The 18,718-nt window shown below is 42.9% G+C and overlaps 1 protein-coding gene across 6 annotated transcripts in view; it reads right to left on the bottom strand.

The window, feature by feature from the left end:
* The window catches only part of GHR (growth hormone receptor), a 132,125-nt gene that overhangs the window by 68,234 nt on the left and 45,173 nt on the right, over positions 1-18,718 (bottom strand). For all 6 annotated transcript variants that reach the window (XR_008574701.1, XM_054810401.1, XM_054810403.1 and 3 more), the window contains one exon: positions 1,440-1,519. Coding sequence is in view for 5 of the 6 variants with exons in the window: in XM_054810401.1 (XP_054666376.1) it covers positions 1,440-1,509 (70 nt within the window). In the remaining variant the exon portion in view is untranslated. The remainder of the gene's footprint in view (positions 1-1,439; positions 1,520-18,718) is intronic.

Genomic DNA, 18,718 nt, shown 5'->3' with positions numbered 1-18,718 from the left:
ATTATACCTTTAAACTGTAGGACAGTTATGACCACAGGCAACTATGCCACAGCCCTTTGGTTTAGTACCATATTAGAAAACTAACACTAGACCAGCTAATGACACATGATTTGCAACTCTACGGGTATTTAATTTGCATTCAGTAACACCTAAGTATGAAGCTAAAGAAAAAAAAATTGAGACACGTCAGAAATTTTCATTGAAAATTTTAGCAGTTTATTTACAGTTCATTGTGGAAGCTATTTCCACCCTATTTTTTCCAAAATTACTTGTCAAACTGCCCTCTCTGACTTTCTCTGCTAACACTGATTTTGGCTAGGAGGTCAGGAGGGACACCTGCTTAAGGAGCCACCCTTTTGCAGCTGCTCCATAGCTCTGTGAGAAGCGGTGAAAAATTTGCATAAAATTAGTAATTATGGAAAACTGTTACTGCTCTCTCCAAAGGCCAGAACAAGACAGAGCAGACCAGATTAAGTTGCATTTGTTTACAGGGTCAGATCATAACCAGCATAAGCAGATCTGTCTGACACAACATAAAACTCCCACTGGAGTTAATGGGAATTTTTTGTTCTAAATGAGTAAAAGACCAGTCCCAGAGGACCCACCAGAGTCAGGACAGACCTCCGGGTGATACAGAAATTGTTCTAAATCATCGCTGGATGCAACAAGAAAAAGCTCAGCTGGACCAAGTACTTTCCAGCCTGGCATTTAATTCAGAAGATGGAAGAACTGAGGTGAATAAGGATGGGAAGAACAACTGTGGAAAGCCAGAGGTACACTCAGAGGATACGAACCGTGGGCAGATCTGTTGAATCACGAACACCACAGGATGGGCATTCAGAGCTTCTTCTCACTAAAGAGGCTTCTGCTGGCTACCCACAGCCAGCTGGCTGGTTGAGGGTACATGTTCTTTTCAAATCCCTTTTATAACCTCTACTCAAGAATTTCCAAGTGCATTTCTTATGAAACTTGTTCATATTGGCCTCAGACCTGAGGTGTACAGTCTTAAAATGCTTCCTCTGTACTTCCAAATAGTTCTACACTTAACATATGAATATGCTAAAAAGACTTTTTAAGCAGAAAAACGACCAGTTTCTATAAAAAAATTAACCCCATACAATTCTTTCATAACTTCAGTACCTGAGCAAAGAAAATCCAGACATCTAACACCAACATTGATCCAGCCTGTTTACACATCACACATCTAACGCTGTCTATGAAATTCACCTTTATTCTGCAATATGTCTCAATCTCATCCACTATCTTTCAACAAGATTAACTGATGTATTTTTTACATTATGTATCCAGGTTATTGCAATCAAGGGACTTGTACAGTCCTGACATTTATAATATAAAAATACTCTTTATATAAAAGCTATATATATATACACACACATACGTACACACACAAAGGCACAGAAAGGTATCATAAAACTTACCATCACTTGCAGAAAGTGAGTCATTTGCACGAACCAGTGCCAAAGTAAACAGCAGATGCCAAAGATCCATACTGCTAGTTCTGCAATAACAAAAGACAATAAGAGAGTTTCTTTGTAAACCAATATTACTAACTCATATGACATGACATTTAAACCATTATCTAGTTTTATTGAATTTCTGATTGGATTTAAACCAGAAGTGTATTTAGTTTACAGTTTATTGCCTCAAAGTCATACATCATCTTGCAGTCTGAGAGAGTAAATACTATTTTTACAAGAGAACTAGCTTATGGGTTTCTAGTTCATTTTATATTGTGGAGGGGGGGGGGATAATAATCAAGCATTGTCAATCTCTAGCCTGCTTCCAGCAAGTAGCCATACTCACCCCACAGCAGCCTTTGGGGGATGGATCCCAATGACTAGCTTAGGTTAAATATGAAAGTAGGAAAAGGACAGTATCTCGTTCAGGAAACAAAGAGATGATCCCCTTTCCAGTTCATGCTCCTCTGAAGCTGTATTCATCTCTGCATGCCAGGTATAACCCTTCCTGGGTCTAGGACTACCTGCAGTAAAGCTGAGAGGAGTGATGCAGTTTAATAAGCCAGCTCTCACACCAGAAAGCCAAATGGCTGATAGCAGAGAAACACAGGCTTAGCACCTATGGCTGCTGCCTGTGGCAGGCAGCACGCCAGGGGTGGAGAGGGCAGCAGTAGCTGTGGGGCTGCAAGAATGAGTAACCCAGGCTAATTCTATGGTCTGATCCCTACCAGCACCCTGCACAACCCTGAGCACCTGTCTCTGTGCCCCTGCTCTGTCGCACCGCTCTCCGGGTCTGCCATGGAAGCTCTCTCACGCTGGAAGCTGCTAGCTGCGTCAGCTCTGAGAAGGCACCTTCCGATGGACGCGAGCACATCCACACAAGCCTTTACAGCCTCCAAGCATACAAGCCTTTACAACCCAAGCATAACCCAACAAGCCTTTACAACCTCCCGAAAAAGTACATTCCTCCTTCTCTCTAATTCACCTCTGCCACACACACACAGCCTACAACCCCATCACATGATCCTGTTTGATGGACAACTGCTTTGCTCCTGTCATTATCACCAGCATCTGGTAGCAATGGGAAAGAGCAAAGCTGGGATACACTGGACTTATGGGCAGTGAAGCCTTCTGCACAAAATTGTACCATGCCCCCAAAAGCTCATGAGGTCTCCATACGCAGTAGAGTAGATGGATTACTACGTGCCATTTACATCCATGCCAGTGGAGCACAGAGATTCCTGGAGACCTTGAAAACCAAAGCTACAATGTTAAAATGAACACTGTTGTGGTTTAACCCAGCAGGCAGCTAAACCAACCACACAGCCATTCACTCGCTCCCCCCAGTGGGATGGGGGAGAGAATCAAAAAAACCTGAAACTTATGGGTTGAGATAAAAACAATATAATAGAACAGAAAAGGAAGAGAACAACGACAACAACAACAATAATAATAAACAAAAGTGATGCACAACACAATTGCTCACCAACCGCTGACCAATGCCTAGCTAGTTCCTGAGCTGCGGCCCTCCCTGCCCAACTCTCCACAGCTTATATACTGGGCATGACATCATATGGTATGGAATATCCCTTTGGCCAGTTTGGGTCAGCTGTCCTGGCTGCGTCCCCTACCAGCTTCTTGTGCACCTCCTGCAGAAGGCTCGTGCCTCCTCGCTGGCAGGGCCTGGGAAGCTGAAAAGTCCTTGACTTAATTGTAAACATTGCCTAGCAACAACTAAACATTAGTGTGTTATCAACACTATTTTCATTCTAAATCCAAAACACGGCTACTGGAAGGATATTAACTCTATCCCAGCCAAAACCCGGAGAAACAGGCAGCAGTTTCTTGTTCTGTGGCACAAAACTGCCAAGATACACCGACACCCAGCTCAGTGAGGCAGCGGGAGGAGAGAGAGGGAGGGAAATAGCTCCACTTTCACATCTGACCGTAAATTCATATGACTAACCTTGATTCTACGCTGGAGTGTTTTCAATTAGACATTTTCTTTCTTCGTCTAACAGGAGATTAAATCACAAGTGTCCAAACAACCAAGCCCACTAATGAGAATTTTTAAGTGGATGTTACTGATTAAAACCCAATGCTGTCAAATCTCAGTATCAAAATCTCCTAGTAGAGTTAGCAAAGTTTGATTTGAATCAGAAACTGTAAAATACAAGCACGCAGAGTATGTAAAACTATGGTAACACTGAATTTAAAAGATTTCCTCCTTAATTTTCTTACCCCAAGAGAACAGATTGAATCACACTACAGAAAAAAAATGAAACTATTACCAACTCCAGATTTCTCACTCATGCTGTTTAGTACAAAACTTGAAAATCAGAAGGTATTTCTCACACCCTCATGAACACAACTGCTCAATATTTCTCAAGTTTCAGGATCAGTACAAGAGTCATTTATTCCAACCGCTCCAGGCTAGCGGAGTCTAACCCAGACCTGCAAAGGCAAGCTGGGCGATGCTCCCCACCGCACCCCCACCCTGGGGATGGCCAGCTGCACCACCCAGGCACCCTGTGGGCACAGGGCAACTGCACGGAGCTGGGGGAGCTCTGGGGACCTGCCAGGCAGGGCTTTCCTCTGGTCAAGCAGACATGGGTATCTCCAAAGGTGACTCCCCTGTTCTCAAGTGGACAAGGAGGAAGGAAGGAAAGGGTACAGCGAGGCTGGAGGTGTGTTAGTGAGGATTTGGGGCACTGTGAGAGTAAGGCAACCTGGGGAGCAGGACCAGAAGTGAAAGCTGCAGCTGCTGGAGTGCGTAGGGCTGGGAAAAAGTTCATAAAGCAAATCACAGACCAACAATCCTCCTGCTCTCAGAGAGGAGCTACACTGGCACAGCACGAGGTTCATCCAAGATCAGCTACATTTTCAGCTAGCTCAATTGTTCCCCTGCTCTATCTGTACTCTTGTTTAAAGAATTCTATTGTCTTTTATTAATAAATCTTCTACAGAAATGCTGCTCTGTATTTGCCAATTCCTCTCTGCTTACATGATTTCTACCCTGTCGAACAGCCCCACCCCCTCTTCAGCCTTTCCACTTTCTCCCTTAAGTTTTGTTTTCTCTTTCACAGGACTGAGCACAATGTCACTTGATTTAAAGCCTCCTGCTCTCTCCCTGTTGCAATAACCAGGCATCCCATGCTGCCTCCATATTCACACTTCCCTGCTCTCCCGTGTCCACCACTCTCTGCTGATCTTCCTACCACTCTTCTTCAAGCTCTCCTACTTCTTCCAGCCTAACAACAGCCACAAGAAAAGCCCAAACCCTCACAGGAATTCTCCTGTGAGAACAAATGTGATCAACAGAGTCCATCATTCAGAGCGCATCTGTGAACACCACTTCATTTTTCATAACCACACAAAACAACTCCATGGTGGGACCAGGATAAGCCCCCACGTGCAGCTGTCACAGCACAGCTATTCCCTCCATCCCTGTGCTGTGACCATCTCAGTTTCCTCCCAGGAAGAGTGGTTTAGCAGCCTGAGTACCAACTCTGGAGCCTGGAAATACATCCCAGAGGTCAACAATCATGCTGAACTTCAATAAGGTCTTGCTGCTGCAGATGAAGACAATCCCATTCCAGTACTGCTCTTCCTCTTGCGCTAGCAGACTTGCTTACATACCTGCAGACAGTGAACTATATCAATAAATTGTTCCAGTTAAAATTAATTCATAAACATTTATTGTAACAAACCTCTTTGCTGACCAGGTTTATCAGGACTCCACAAAGACGCACCACTGGGAGCAGAGCCAGGGCAGCACAGGCATGGGAGTGAGCAGCCAGGGTGGAGGGGAGGACACAGCCACCCCTTCAGCATCAGCTGCTACTTGTTTAAGAGCAATTCTATAATTATTGGGAAAGTCCCTGCTCAGCCACAGACCTTGACTAAAACATCTAGCGCTCTGATACAGGGCACAGGATCAATTTGCATTCCTAAACCTCAAAGGTGATCAAAATTGCTGCTTAATCCCTTGCGTTTTCACTACTAAAATGCAGTACAGAAACAAATGATACTTCTTCTGCGGGTTCTCACAAATGCCACTATCTTGGCAAGTCAAAGCAACAGCATCTCTGCTCTGCTTAAATCCACATGGGATCATCCATCAAGTTATCTGTCCAAACGAGTTGCATGTGGGAGAAAAATCCAACTGGTGTAGTCTGAACATACCAAATACGGACAGGACTGAGCTCAAAAATGGTAACTGCTCTCATTTGAAAATACGGATGGGCCATGCTCCACACTTTGTACAACCACCTCTGGAAAGGGCAAGTTGTGCTGGCTCCTTGGAGCCCAAACCCAGAGCCCTTGGGACAGGGCACATACTCAAGGTCTCTCCCAGGCAACAGGAGCTCTGCAAGGGGTGCGAAGTATCAGGGGACCACATGACCTCTTTGCGTCCAGGACACATACGAAAAGCTCTGCTGGGTTGCAGGTATGACTGCAGCTTCTAGAAGTATCGGAGGCTGAGGTAGAGCTATACCAACACAGCTCCGGTTTCATGGGAGAAAATCTGGTGCTAAGCAGGAGCTGCCCGTGATGCCACTTTTGGTGGCACAGAATAAAATTTCTGAGAGAAGAGTCCTCTGAATTGCTATCTGCCCTACCATCAGACAACTACTGCCTTGCAGAAAGTTCTCACAAATCTGTCTTGCAACCACCCACTGCTGTCCCTCTAAGATGCTCCTGCAAGCTCGCTGCCAACAAGAACTGTATTGTTCAGAGGCTGCAGTGTCAACCTAGCAAGAGACAGCTTCTCTGTCAGCTTTAAGAGAGAACTGACCTTTTACAATCTAGTAACATCTACCTCCCAACACCTACCTCTGTATGTGTATGAAAAACAAATTCTACTAATAAAGTCCCTGTTATTTAACAGAAACAAAAATTCAGTGTCTGTAATATACACTATTCTAAGGAATAATAGTCTGTATCTTATCCAACTCCAGCAGTTTGTAAGAATGAAGAGAGCTAAAACCAGAAAAAAATAATACAGCAGCTGACTGTCCTCAAGCCAGCTGAAACTTGACCACAGGAACATTTGGCTAGAGGTCAGCTCAGGCTAATTGCTTCAGTACAGAAAGGGAGCCAAAAGTTATAAAAAGGATAAAAAAAAATTCTTGGCCCTTTTCTGTATCGATGTTGGAGTAAGGTCAATCACAAGTGAATTTAAACACGACATGTCTCCAGTGGGACGTGAAGATAGTCAGCATAAACAGGCAAAACTGGGCTAAAACTGCCTGAGAAAATAGTTCAGTCACAGCATGCCGAGTGGTTTGCATCTACTCTGGTCAGGTAACAATGTTAACACTCAGAGTAAACCATAAGGCGTTTTGCTTATGAGCAAAACTGTGAGATCTTTACATTTAGATAGCTCTTGAACCTGAAAGAACCTAAAGGAAGGAGAATGACATTACATTTCATTAAACTGTGTCCATGAAGGGACTTCTGCTTTTGCAATCTCCATTAACTCACTGTACTCCAAATATGAGAGAGTTTTTTCCCCTGTAACCTCCTCCAGTTTAGGATTGCTTGCCAAAGCAGCACATGTGCAGCTAATCCAGAATCAAGGTGGCCTCTGTGCTACAAACCAAACCACAAAATTATTGAGTGAAGGATTAATCTGAGGAGATTTTCTATACATTGCTATGTTTCATCATTCCATCAGATCACAAACAGGCAAGGACACAAGAGCGTGCTATGCACATGAATACACACCAATACACCTACCACCTGGTAAGAACAAGTGCTGAGAAGGGAACGTAACTCCAGGCTCTCCAGATCTGTCCCGAACCTTGTTTATGCAACCACCAAATACACACGTACATACCTATGCAGAATTTGTCTGGCTGAATAGCCTTTATTTTTCGTAGTACAGATACGCCTTACAAGCTACCTCACGGCAAGATTAGTGACACCAAGAGGAAATCTTCTTTCTGTGCTTGCATAAAAACATTCACGCTGGTTTGGCTGATGACACATAGCTGAAATCACTTTGCCTGCTTACCCTCATTCCCCTAAATGCCAACAGGACAGAGTCATTCTGCAGATGAAATGAGTTACAGCCCTTCCAATCAACACAATCTAAAACTGCCACGGACCTAAAGACTTCTTCCCTTGCTTGCTGATATTACAGCTTGATTGAGTCATCATCAGCACTTGGATGAATGCCTGTTTTTATAGAACCCTTGTCAGGGTTATACACTCAGCCGTGTTAAGAAACAGAAATAACAAATTGTCACAGTTGATATGAACAACACACCATTCACCTAGTGCATGCGGTTATCTGGGATATGAAAAGAACAAGGAATAATACCATGGAAGCAGAAATTATGTACTGCAGATTAAAAAAAAAAACCCTCACAAACGGCACATTTCAGAGAAAAAACCCCAAATAACTAACAACAAAAGACAGCACCACTGGAAAAGAATCACAGAATCCCAGATTGGTAGGGGTTGGAAGGGACCTCTGGAGACCATCTAGTCCAAACCCCCTGCTAAAGCAGGATCACCTAGAGCAGGTTGCACAGGGTCATGTCCAGGCAGGTTTTGAATATCTCCAGAGAAGGAGACTCCACAACCTCTCTGGGCAGCCTGTCCCAGTGCTCGGTCACCCTCAAAGTGAAGAAGTTGTTCCTCATGTTCAGATGGAACTTCCTGTGTTCCAGTTTGTGCCCGTTGCCCCTTGTCCTGTCGCTGGGCACCGCTGAAAAGAGTCTGGCCCCTTCCTCTGGACACCCACCCTTTAGATATTTGTAAGCATTGATCAGATCCCCTCTCAGTCTTCTCCAGACTAAACAGCCCCAGCTCTCTCAGCCTTTCCTCATATGAGAGATGCTCCAGTCCCCTCATCATCCTCGTAGCCCTCCGCTGGACTCTATCCAGTAGTTCCCTGTCTGTCTTGAACTGGGGAGCCCAGAACTGGACACAAAACTCCAGATGGGGCCTCACCAAGGCAGAATGAAGGACTCTGGCATAAAGCCATATTTATTATGCATAGTTCAATGCAAATTTGAGGATATTAAAGGACACATCATTATTACAAACCAAAACTATGGGACAGAGGCAATTTTATATTATTAATTAGAGCTCTATGTAAGCTAAATTACTTATAACAGTTTTAAGTATTAAAATTGAAAATGGAATCTATTAAAATAATTGCTCACTTTGGATTTAGAAAAATTACTTTTTCATAAACGAAGTTTTAATTTTGGAATAGAGACTATATGAAAGCTTTATTTTAACACCAAATTTGTTTGTATCTCCATTGTAATAGACACCTTCAATACTTTTACCAGGGCTGATTTTTTCCCATGGATAGATGTGTCAACTAATTACTCTGATTTAAATTGCATTTATACTGGTAATAGGTCAAATGGTTATCAGTTCTTGGATGAGGTTAAGGAGCTCTTCAGTGAATCCAGTTTGGACATTGCTCTGGGTTTGTACTGAAAAGCTGTTCTACGTTAATCCACCTACAAAGTCATACTCCAAGAACTGGGCTATGAAGGATCCAAGGATGGCTGTAGCATATCGTGTATGAATTCTTTATTTATAATAAAATTTGTTATGCTTTGACAGCAGTAACATAATGGACTAGGTATACAGAGGGAGTATCTTAGCTATAAGACTAGTAGATCATCTCCATCAGAAGACAATTCCTAAAAAGAATTGAAGTTTTACTCTTCAGTTTCTGTCTACTGCATAGATTGAAAATTTTGAACTTGGAAAAGACTTAATTGCTTTGTTTGACTTTTAGTCCTCAAAACACATCAAAGCAGCAAAACAGATGCACGTCAGTGGAAAGAAATTGCAGCATTTAGCTGCTACCATGCAGATGTGAATTGCTGAGCTGATACTCAGCTTTACATGTACCTGTGTCATTAAGGAAGAGGATCCAGGCCTGTTTATGAGATAGGTAATTTTTTCAGGCTATAAACGATTCTCTCAACTACAGTGGTAATTTTTCCTAGGCTTTTTCTTCTTTCTTTTTATTAAATTATTATTAACACTTAGGTAAAAGTCATCCAAAAGACAGAATTCAGCTCTTTGCTTTGATATTTGTACAATCAATTGCCAAGAAAAGTGAGAGAATTTCTGTGTATGAGCAAAAAGTACATTCCAGTTTGTTTGAAGTATATTGCATCAATTTAATGTCAAACATCATGGCAAGAAAGGAAAAAAAAAAAGTCTGAGTCTGTATCTAGAACCAACCCCACAGCAGTCTGTACTAAAAAATGTGATTTTACTCAAAGAAAAACATTTCACTGAGATAATTATTCACACTTAACATATGAGATTAAATGGTATTTCCAGTGCTGTAAAACATTTCTGTTCCAGTGTAAAAAAACAACCCAAAACTCTTCAGTGTCTTGCTAATATTGAAGTTTAAATCCCATCAGGACTCAGCAGTGTGGCCTCAATACAGCAAAGCAGTAACTCCCCTAGCACAGCCAAAGTGCTTAGGACCTCACAGAAATTATGAAGAAATGATACAAATCAAACCAGATGATGCTTCTGCTGACCTCAGGTGAAATGGGGGGGGGGGGGCGGGGGCGGGGGGGCGGGGGGCAGGGTTGGTTACAGCTGAGCAGGTTTGAACAAGGCATCCTTAATTTCTTCTAATCACCTTGAACCCAAACATGCCTTTCAGACCTCAAAGAGCAATTTCAGAAAATCAGGGGGAGCAAGGTTTTCATTTTAAGTAGTATTTATATATACAAAACCCCACTTACTCCAGCAAAAACATCTCCAAGAAGCTGTAAAATTGAAGTTCAACACCCTGGTATTTATCCTAGACTAATAGAACTACTTAACAGTCCATTACCATGGGACAAATTAATTACATGGTTTAATCGCATGTTAAATTATTCACGTGCTCCTAATCAGATTAAAGACTACATAGCAAAGCCTGTATGGTATTTAGGAAGTCATTAACTTAAATAGCGGATTAAGTGAAAGTTGGTAAATGACAAAGGATTTGAGCAGCATTTCTGGATGGCTGCTCATGACTCCAAGTACTCACATATTTACTATCACTTGGTCAACAAAGAAAGATTAATCATCTTGACAAAAGATATAACAGTAAACAGTGCATTTTAAAATGATGTAATTTTGTATGTCCTGAAGTTCATATCCATTTAAAATATGATTTATATTGATTTAATTTGCATCTGTAATTTACAGATTGAAGCTAACTTTAAATCTTGTTTAAACTGATGTTCAGTTAGAATATGAGCACATCTATTCAGCACAACTGTTTTTCAAAATAATTGCAAGTAAAATTCTCTGTTTAACAAATTCTCTGTTAATGAGAAACAATATGATATAAACTGCTTTCTATGTGTCCTCTGTAAGATCATACCAGCATTGTCTCCTGGCCCTATTCTCTGCTGATTTGGAGCTTTAAGTCCATACAAATTCGAATATATAAACTGTGGGAACCTACCAAAAAGTAGCATACTGCATTCAGCAACTGCATAAACCCCTTCGTATAGCCATGTACAAAGACTTTGAGCTAGATCTTTAATTGTGTAAATCAGTGCAAAGTTGATTTACTGAGAGACTGAGAGTGCGCTACTGAATGAATGAGACTAGTAAGGGGAGAAGATTATTTGGTATTTTTAAATGCAGCACTGCCAAATCAAGTTTTCATGAAGTAAGTAATAACTTGGGAAGATAAGCTGATGTCCGTTCAAACCTTTCATAAAATCTTAGAAAGTCAGTTAACTTCTCCCTCCATTTACATTGGCAAGATCCAGAAATTAAAATACCCAACTTTTAAATTCAAAGTATGTTTTGATGAAGCTTCTCACATACAAAGATAGTCTAATGTCCACACTTACAAAGTTGCTTAAAAACACATCAGCATTTTTATATTCAATCCAAACAGGATCTCTAGAACCTTTATACTGAACCAATCACTTCTGATACACATTTTTATGATACAGCTGTTAATAACACCTTTTAAGCCAAGAGTCATAGGAGGGATGCTGTTAAGTTATTTTAATCAGAGATTTTTCCAAGGTTAGCATGTCTAGTATTTCCAAATACAGGGAGACAAATCAGCTTATTTCACTAACTGAATTTATTCAAAGTCAATGTAATGTATATACTGGGTACACTGCTTTATTTTTTAAGGACTTCAAGCAACTTTTCTTCCAGATCACATTTTGAATCGTATCATGGCATTATTTTAGCCATTTCAATTATCACAGGTCCTGAAACAATTCTTCACAAGGAAGGAACAGAAGGGGGGGTTTGCCTTGTGCGCCTGCACTTGCACGCAGTGACCACAGACATACACACACACGCATATTGGCATTTTGCTGAAACATGAAGGTGTAACTTTACCAGTATGCAGCTGATAATTTGTATCCCCATGAGAGAGGGAGGTTCCACCCCATGAGGCAGGTGAGCACAAGGTAGAAGACAAAAGATCTCATTAGGAAGAAGTATGGCAAGCCTTGAGGAAAGCCTTTTTCCTCCCATTTGGAGAGGTGTGAGGATATGTGACAGGGGATCCAGGCAGGCTTGGAGATCAGGTTGGAGATGAATAATTAATAAGGAAGTGGAGACAAGTGGATTACACAAGCGGGTGATCAAGCCAGCCTGACTTTTAAGGGAAATAAACTGAACAGCCATGGCTGGTAAAGTTAGTGACCTACTGAACAGTTACTAGTTTAGTGAAGATGAAAATCGCCCCGGTTAATCTTCTAAGTGGGCACCTGCATCTAGCATAGCACTACAAGAAAGGATATCTTCTGGAATAAGCAAGATAAAGGGAGATGCCAGGTTGCAATTAGAAATTCACATTGGAAACTGATAGAGCTTAGTCCCAATGCCCAACATTTCCTCTGAGAAAACCTTACCAACGAAGAAATTAAGAAGTGTCTGCAAAATAAGCAATAGAAACAGCCATATTAATTTTAAAGGTGATTTGCCAAATCTGTTTCTAAAGAAGTCTTTTAATGCTGTCAGACAATGTTTTCCATCAGCAAATCCTGAAGCAGTCTGCAGTGCGGGTCAGTGGCATTATCCAGTTTACAGACAGGGAAATGGAGACACAGGCTTGCCTGCATTTACACCACAGCCTAGCAGCAGACTAAGGCATGGATTGCAACCCTCTCCTATGTCTTCCCTACCACAGAACATTACAAAGTCTTGTGGATTTATTGGCAGCCATCTTAGCATCACAAAATAAAGCTGTAGTGGATCAAACCAAACCAAACCAAACCAACAAATTGTTTGCATTGAGAAAGAATTGCATTTAAGAGGAAGACCAAGTCATTTGAAACACTCAAGCCTAGCAAAACCTTCTTCCTAAGTGTATAGCTCTATTTTACAAACAACAGGAATGAACCATGCTCTTTACCTATGGCAACTCCAGTGTAGCGGACGTAAACCTCTCCCTCCACATTTCCCACTCCTAAAACGTCAGAGACTAAAACAATCACAGTGCTGCATTGCAACCTTTGCTTTTAGACATCACAGATAAAATACACGAATGCTGAATTAATCAACTCAAAAAAGGCTACTCTGCAACGGGTGCTACAAACAACAGGGCTGCTCAGTGCAAGGCGGCCGGCTGGCCAATGAAGAGTGCGTCTGCTTCCACTAACGCTAGGAGCCTCCTCCACAGGAACTCTATCATGATAGTCCTCCAACTATCTGATTAAGAAAATTAAACGTTGGAGCAGATTCAACTGTTTTTTATTAAAACAGACTGGTGCATTCACATTTCTCCATTGCTGTTGTTATTTTACACAGGAGCATGGAAAAACAGACTACAGACAAAATTTACAAGATACCCGCCCTGAGGAGCAGCTGAGAGCCTGAGCCTTCACCCACCACTACCACAAGTATTGCTCAGACTCAAACCCATTTCGTGAGGGCTATTCACAAAAATAAATCCCATACCAAGCTAGATCTCAGGACTTACATTAGACACACAGTACAATAAAACCGAGCAGATTAAAGCAGAGCACATTGCACTGTAGCCACAGAGAGTTTTGTAAAACCCTACCGGTGGTCTCCTGGTCTAGCACGACACCCAACTCCTCTGAACCCTGACCAGCAGTCTTGCCTCAGTACGCATTTTTATACTGAAATAGGGAGCAAGGCTGCTTGCACAGGAGCCTGACAGCAAAAGTCTCAGCAACTGGCTGTCTCCCTTTAATCAGCGCATCAGTAATCATCCCTCTCAACACTAGGCCCTGCGGACTAAAGTGCAATCTTTAAAAAGATTTCACTCGTGACCATGTGTGGAAACTGACAGCATAGAAGGGAAAGAGTATGACTGTTCCTTTTTGTGGTTATTACACTGAATAACTTTAACATCGCAGGGAACTTTATTTTTAGAAATATAAAAGGCTTCCATGTTTAGAAAAATCTCACCATATAGAAAAAATCTTTTTCTTTCCTCTTTTAAGGCATCATTAATGATATCATCTGCTCCTAAAATATGTATGACACTTAGCAATCACACTTGAATCCTGTGTAAGCAACCATGTTCGCAATAAGCATGAGGAGATTGACTGCTCTTAAGTTCTACTCCAAAGTCTACGGCAGCATTAGATAAATCACTTCTGCATAGATTATAATTTTCTCAACATAACTAAAACTGTGGAATATCACAGCAGACACAGCTTTGAGGTTTGAATTGCCCTGATGCATCAATTAGTCCAGATTTTTAGTTCACTTATGTGTTGGGTTTGCATGGCAAGGTTTTGGTAGTGGGGGGGCTACAGGGGTGGCTTCTGTGAGAAGCTGCTAGAAGCTCCCCCTGTGTCTGATAGAGCCAATGCCAGCTGGCTCCAAGACGCACCCACCACTGGCCAAGCCCAAGCCCATCAGCACCTCTGTGATAACATATTTAAGAAGGAAAAAAAACAAGCTAGAGAGACTTTTTGCAGCTGGAGAGAGGAATGAGAAGATGTAAGAAACTCTGCAGACACCAAGGTCAGTGCAGAAGGAGGGGGAGGAGGAGCTCCAGGCGCCAGAGCAGAGATCCCCCTGCAGCCCGTGGTGAAGACCATGGTGAAGCAGGCTGTCCCCCTGCAGCCCATGGAGGAAGGAGGAGGGGGTGTAGAGATTCCACCTGCAGCCCTTGGAGGACCCCACGCCAGAGCAGGTGGAGGCACCTGAAGGAGGCTGTGGCCCGTGGGAAGCCCACACTAGAGCAAGCTCCTGGCAGGACCTGTGGACCCATGGAGAGAGGAGCCCATGCCGGAGCAGGTTTGCTGGCAGGACTTGTGACCTCGTGGGGGACCCATGCTGGAGCAGTTTGCTCCTGAAGGTCTGCACCCTGTGGAAGGGACCCACGCTGGAGCAGTTCATGAAGGACTGTAGCCCATGGGAGAGACTCACATTGGAGAAGTTCGTGAAGGACTGTCTCCCGTGAGAGGGACTCCATGATGGAACAGGAGAATAATGAGAGGAGTCCTCCCCCTGAGGATGAAGAAGCGGCAGAAACACCGTGTGATGAACTGATCACAACCCCCATTCCCCGTCCCCCTGTGCCGCTGAGGGGGGGGAGGTTGAAGCCAGGAGTGAAGTTGAGCCTGAGAAGATGGGAGGGGTGGGGGGAGGTGTTTTAAGATTTGATTTTATTTCTCATTCCTCTACTCTGTTTTGCTTAGTGACACATTAGATGAATTTTCTAAGTTCAGTCTGTTTTGCTCGTGACGATAATTAGTGAGTGATCTCTCCCTGTCCTTATCTCGACCCATACGCTTTTCATTGTATTTTTTCTTCCCTGTCTAGTGAGTGAGGGGAGTAACAGAGCAGCTCTGGTGGGCACCTGGCCCCCAGCCAGGGTCAACCCACGACAACTTACCACATACAATTTTTTCTTCAGCAATCAGACTTGATAAAAGGTGACTGGACTCACACTAAAAAGAATAATGACTTGGTATAGTTCATTCAAGGAAGATATTTTATGTTTCTACTTTCAGAGTTTTTAAAAGCGATAGTCTGCAAAGATTTTTGACAGAACACCAACCAGTTAGCTCTGAATATAAATTGACACAGGGTGCTTCATTCACATATAAAACCCCCCAAGCCCCTCAAAGCCTATAGCTCTTTCATAGCTTAGAAAGTGATTCCAGATGTCTGCTGTTCTGTGGGCTGCAGAGAACAATTAATTGCAGGATTACTCGGTGGTCTATAAATTAGTTTCTTGGCTAAGAAGGGTCTGGTTTTGGCTGGCCTGGAATTGAGTTTTTATCTCCCCAGGAGAGAATGCTTTCTTCCAGTCTCAGACACGCTTTATGGTAGATATAGAAAACTGACGGAAAAAGCACATACTGTGGGTCAGCAAGGTTTGTCCTGAATAGCTCAGATGGTAGGGAGGTACCCAACAGCTGTACCCTTACAGAGTAGGAAAGTCCTTAAAATATAGAGCTTGCAGTTGTATTTTAATTTCCCTCTTTTTGTTGTATATTAGAGGAAAGGGGTTTTTTTAAGATTTTAAGTCTTAATTAAAATAGTGCATTCTTTTGATACAGATACTTGTTCTAGATCTTGCTACAGCTACTGCTAGGTATACTTACATACATGTTTGATAAAGCATTTAGAGAACAGTTTTGAGCCTGAAATACAACAGAAAAGGTAAGAAACTTGCATCATGCGGTGGATAATTTTTTAAGAAACTATGTTATTTGCAATAACCCAAAAGCTATTTTTTTCAAGAATAATTTGTCCTGTTGGAATAGTACATTTAATGTACTGGTGTGGCTGAAAGTCATCTGTTACTAAGAGCTATAGCACAAATTAATAGAGATGGTGGTACAGCTTTACAGAGGAACATCTGAAAGAGAGGACTAGCACTTCTTTAATGAAAACTGGATTCTTTAAGTAGGTTTTTATTTATGCCATATGGTTCATAAACCAGATCTAGCCCATGAAATGATGCCATCCAGTCTGTGTCACTTCTGCCTGGAGAAGATGAGAAACAGCTATGAAAGCTGTGAAGGCTGCCTGAACCCCCCCAGGTTTTTCTGCCAGGCACAGCCCAAAGGAGGGCTTGGCTTCCACCCACTGCCATCCGTGCAGGGAGATATGGGGAGTGCTGCTTTTCTAGCCCCTTGCTCCTCTCCCTTCCTTTTTCCTATTTCTTGGTGCCTGCTAGTGATGGAAGTAGGAAGGCAACTGCCTTCATGAGGAAAAGAGATGGGAAGAGGAGACTTGCTTGCAAAGTGTGGTGAACCTGGGAGAGGGCACAGAGGGTGGACGGGGTAAGATAAAGAGGGCGGATGGGGTGAGACAGGCTGATGTTGCTGGACTAACAGCAGGACCACTGCAGCTAAGTGGGAATACTGAGCTTAGCCTTTCCAAAATTCAGATTTACTTCCCACATACTACTGCAAAGACTGGACTATATCAACATATTTTTACCCTTACATAATAAACCCTACAGTGGTACGTACAGTGTAAGACCTGATTTGCTGGAGTGCATTTTTAAAGCACACTGTGGTAGGTTGACCCTGCCTGGAGGCCAGGTGCCCACCAGAGCTGCTTTATCACTCCCCTCATTCACTAAACAGGGGAGAAAAGGTATAACGAAACGCTTGTGGGTCAAGATAAAGACAGGGAGAGATCACTCACTAATTATCGTCATGGACAAAACAGACTGAACTTAGAGAGGAAATTAATCTGATTTATAACCAAGCAAAACAGAGTAATGAGAAATAAAATCAAATCTTAAAACACCTCCCCCAACCCCTCCCATCTTCCCAGGCTCAACTTCACTCCCCATTTCTCTCCCTCCTCCCCCTCAGTGGCACAGGGGGACGGGGAATGGGGGTTGTGGTCAGTTCATCTCACGTTGTCTCTGCTGCTCCTTCCTCCTCAGGGGGAGGACTCCTCACACTCTGCCCCTGCTCCAGCATGGAGTCCCTCCCACAGGAGACAGTCCTCCATGAACTTCTCCAACATGAGTCCTTCCCATGGGCTGCAGTTCTTCATGAACTGCTCCAGCATGGGTCCCCCACGAGGTCACAAGTCCTGCCAGCAAACCTGCTCCGGCGTGGGCTCCTCTCTCCATGGGTCCACAGGTCCTGCCAGGAGCTTGCTCCAGTGTGGGCTTCCCACGGGCCACAGCCTCCTTCAGGTGCCTCCACCTGCTCTGGCGTGGGGTCCTCCAAGGGCTGTAGGTGGAATCTCTACACCCCCTCCTCCTTCCTCCATGGGCTGCAGGGGGACAGCCTGCTTCACCATGGTCTTCACCACGGGCTGCAGGGGGATCTCTGCTCCGGCGCCTGGAGCTCCTCCTCCCCCTCCTTCTGCACTGACCTTGGTGTCTGCAGAGTTTCTTACATCTTCTCACTCCTCTCTCTGGCTGCAAAAACTCTAACTTGTTTTTTCCTTCTTAAATATGTTATCACAGAGGTGCTGATGGGCTTGGGCTTGGCCAGTGGTGGGTGCGTCTTGGAGCCAGCTGGCATTGGCTCTATCAGACACAGGGGAAGCTTCTAGCAGCTTCTCACAGAAGCCACCCCTGTAGCCCCCCCGCTACCAAAACTTTGCTACGCAAACCCAATACACACAGAGAGCCATGTACAGGAGGATAGGTTTCCACAGATTTATCTAATCTGATTCTTCTCACTGGTTCAGTGTAGTTTATTTAGTCTGGAAAATCTATTCTTCACAAATAATTCTCAAACAGCATATTTCTAAGACACTTTACTCATAAGGAACAGCCAGAATAAAAATGGCTACCAATGAGTGCAGAGTACTGTCTTTAAAAGAAAAAAGACCATTAAGTAAATACTTTGTGCAGTATATTTTAAGGGTAACATTCCTAGTTTCCTTTCTACTTTATCCACAGTAGTTAATAAAATATGACTGCCTGTAGCCCTTTGCCAGGACATAATACCTGACTTCTGACTTCACCAGACTTGTTCAAACTGAATCTTAACTTTGATTTCAAATCTGCAGTAATATATGACTCAACAGCAGCAGAATTTAACTCAATTTATTTAACAGCACATTAAATTGTCCTACTGATGACTGTATCATTAAATGCTAAAAAGCAAACCCTTCAAATTATATGATGAACTGATAAAGTAGAAGTATGAGGAATAGCCAAAAAGCTAAAAAAAGAAAAAAAAAAGAGTGGTTTGGGTTTGTGGGGTTTTTTTAAAATTAAGTATGTATGCCTGATCTATTCATAACACTATTGATTGAAGGATTTGGATCTGATCCCAGTCACAAACTAGTGGACATAA

Source organism: Grus americana, chromosome Z (genome assembly GCF_028858705.1).
Source record: "Grus americana isolate bGruAme1 chromosome Z, bGruAme1.mat, whole genome shotgun sequence".
In the NCBI taxonomy this organism is placed as follows: domain Eukaryota; kingdom Metazoa; phylum Chordata; class Aves; order Gruiformes; family Gruidae; genus Grus; species Grus americana.
This window is presented reverse-complemented; position numbering and strand designations above follow the sequence as displayed.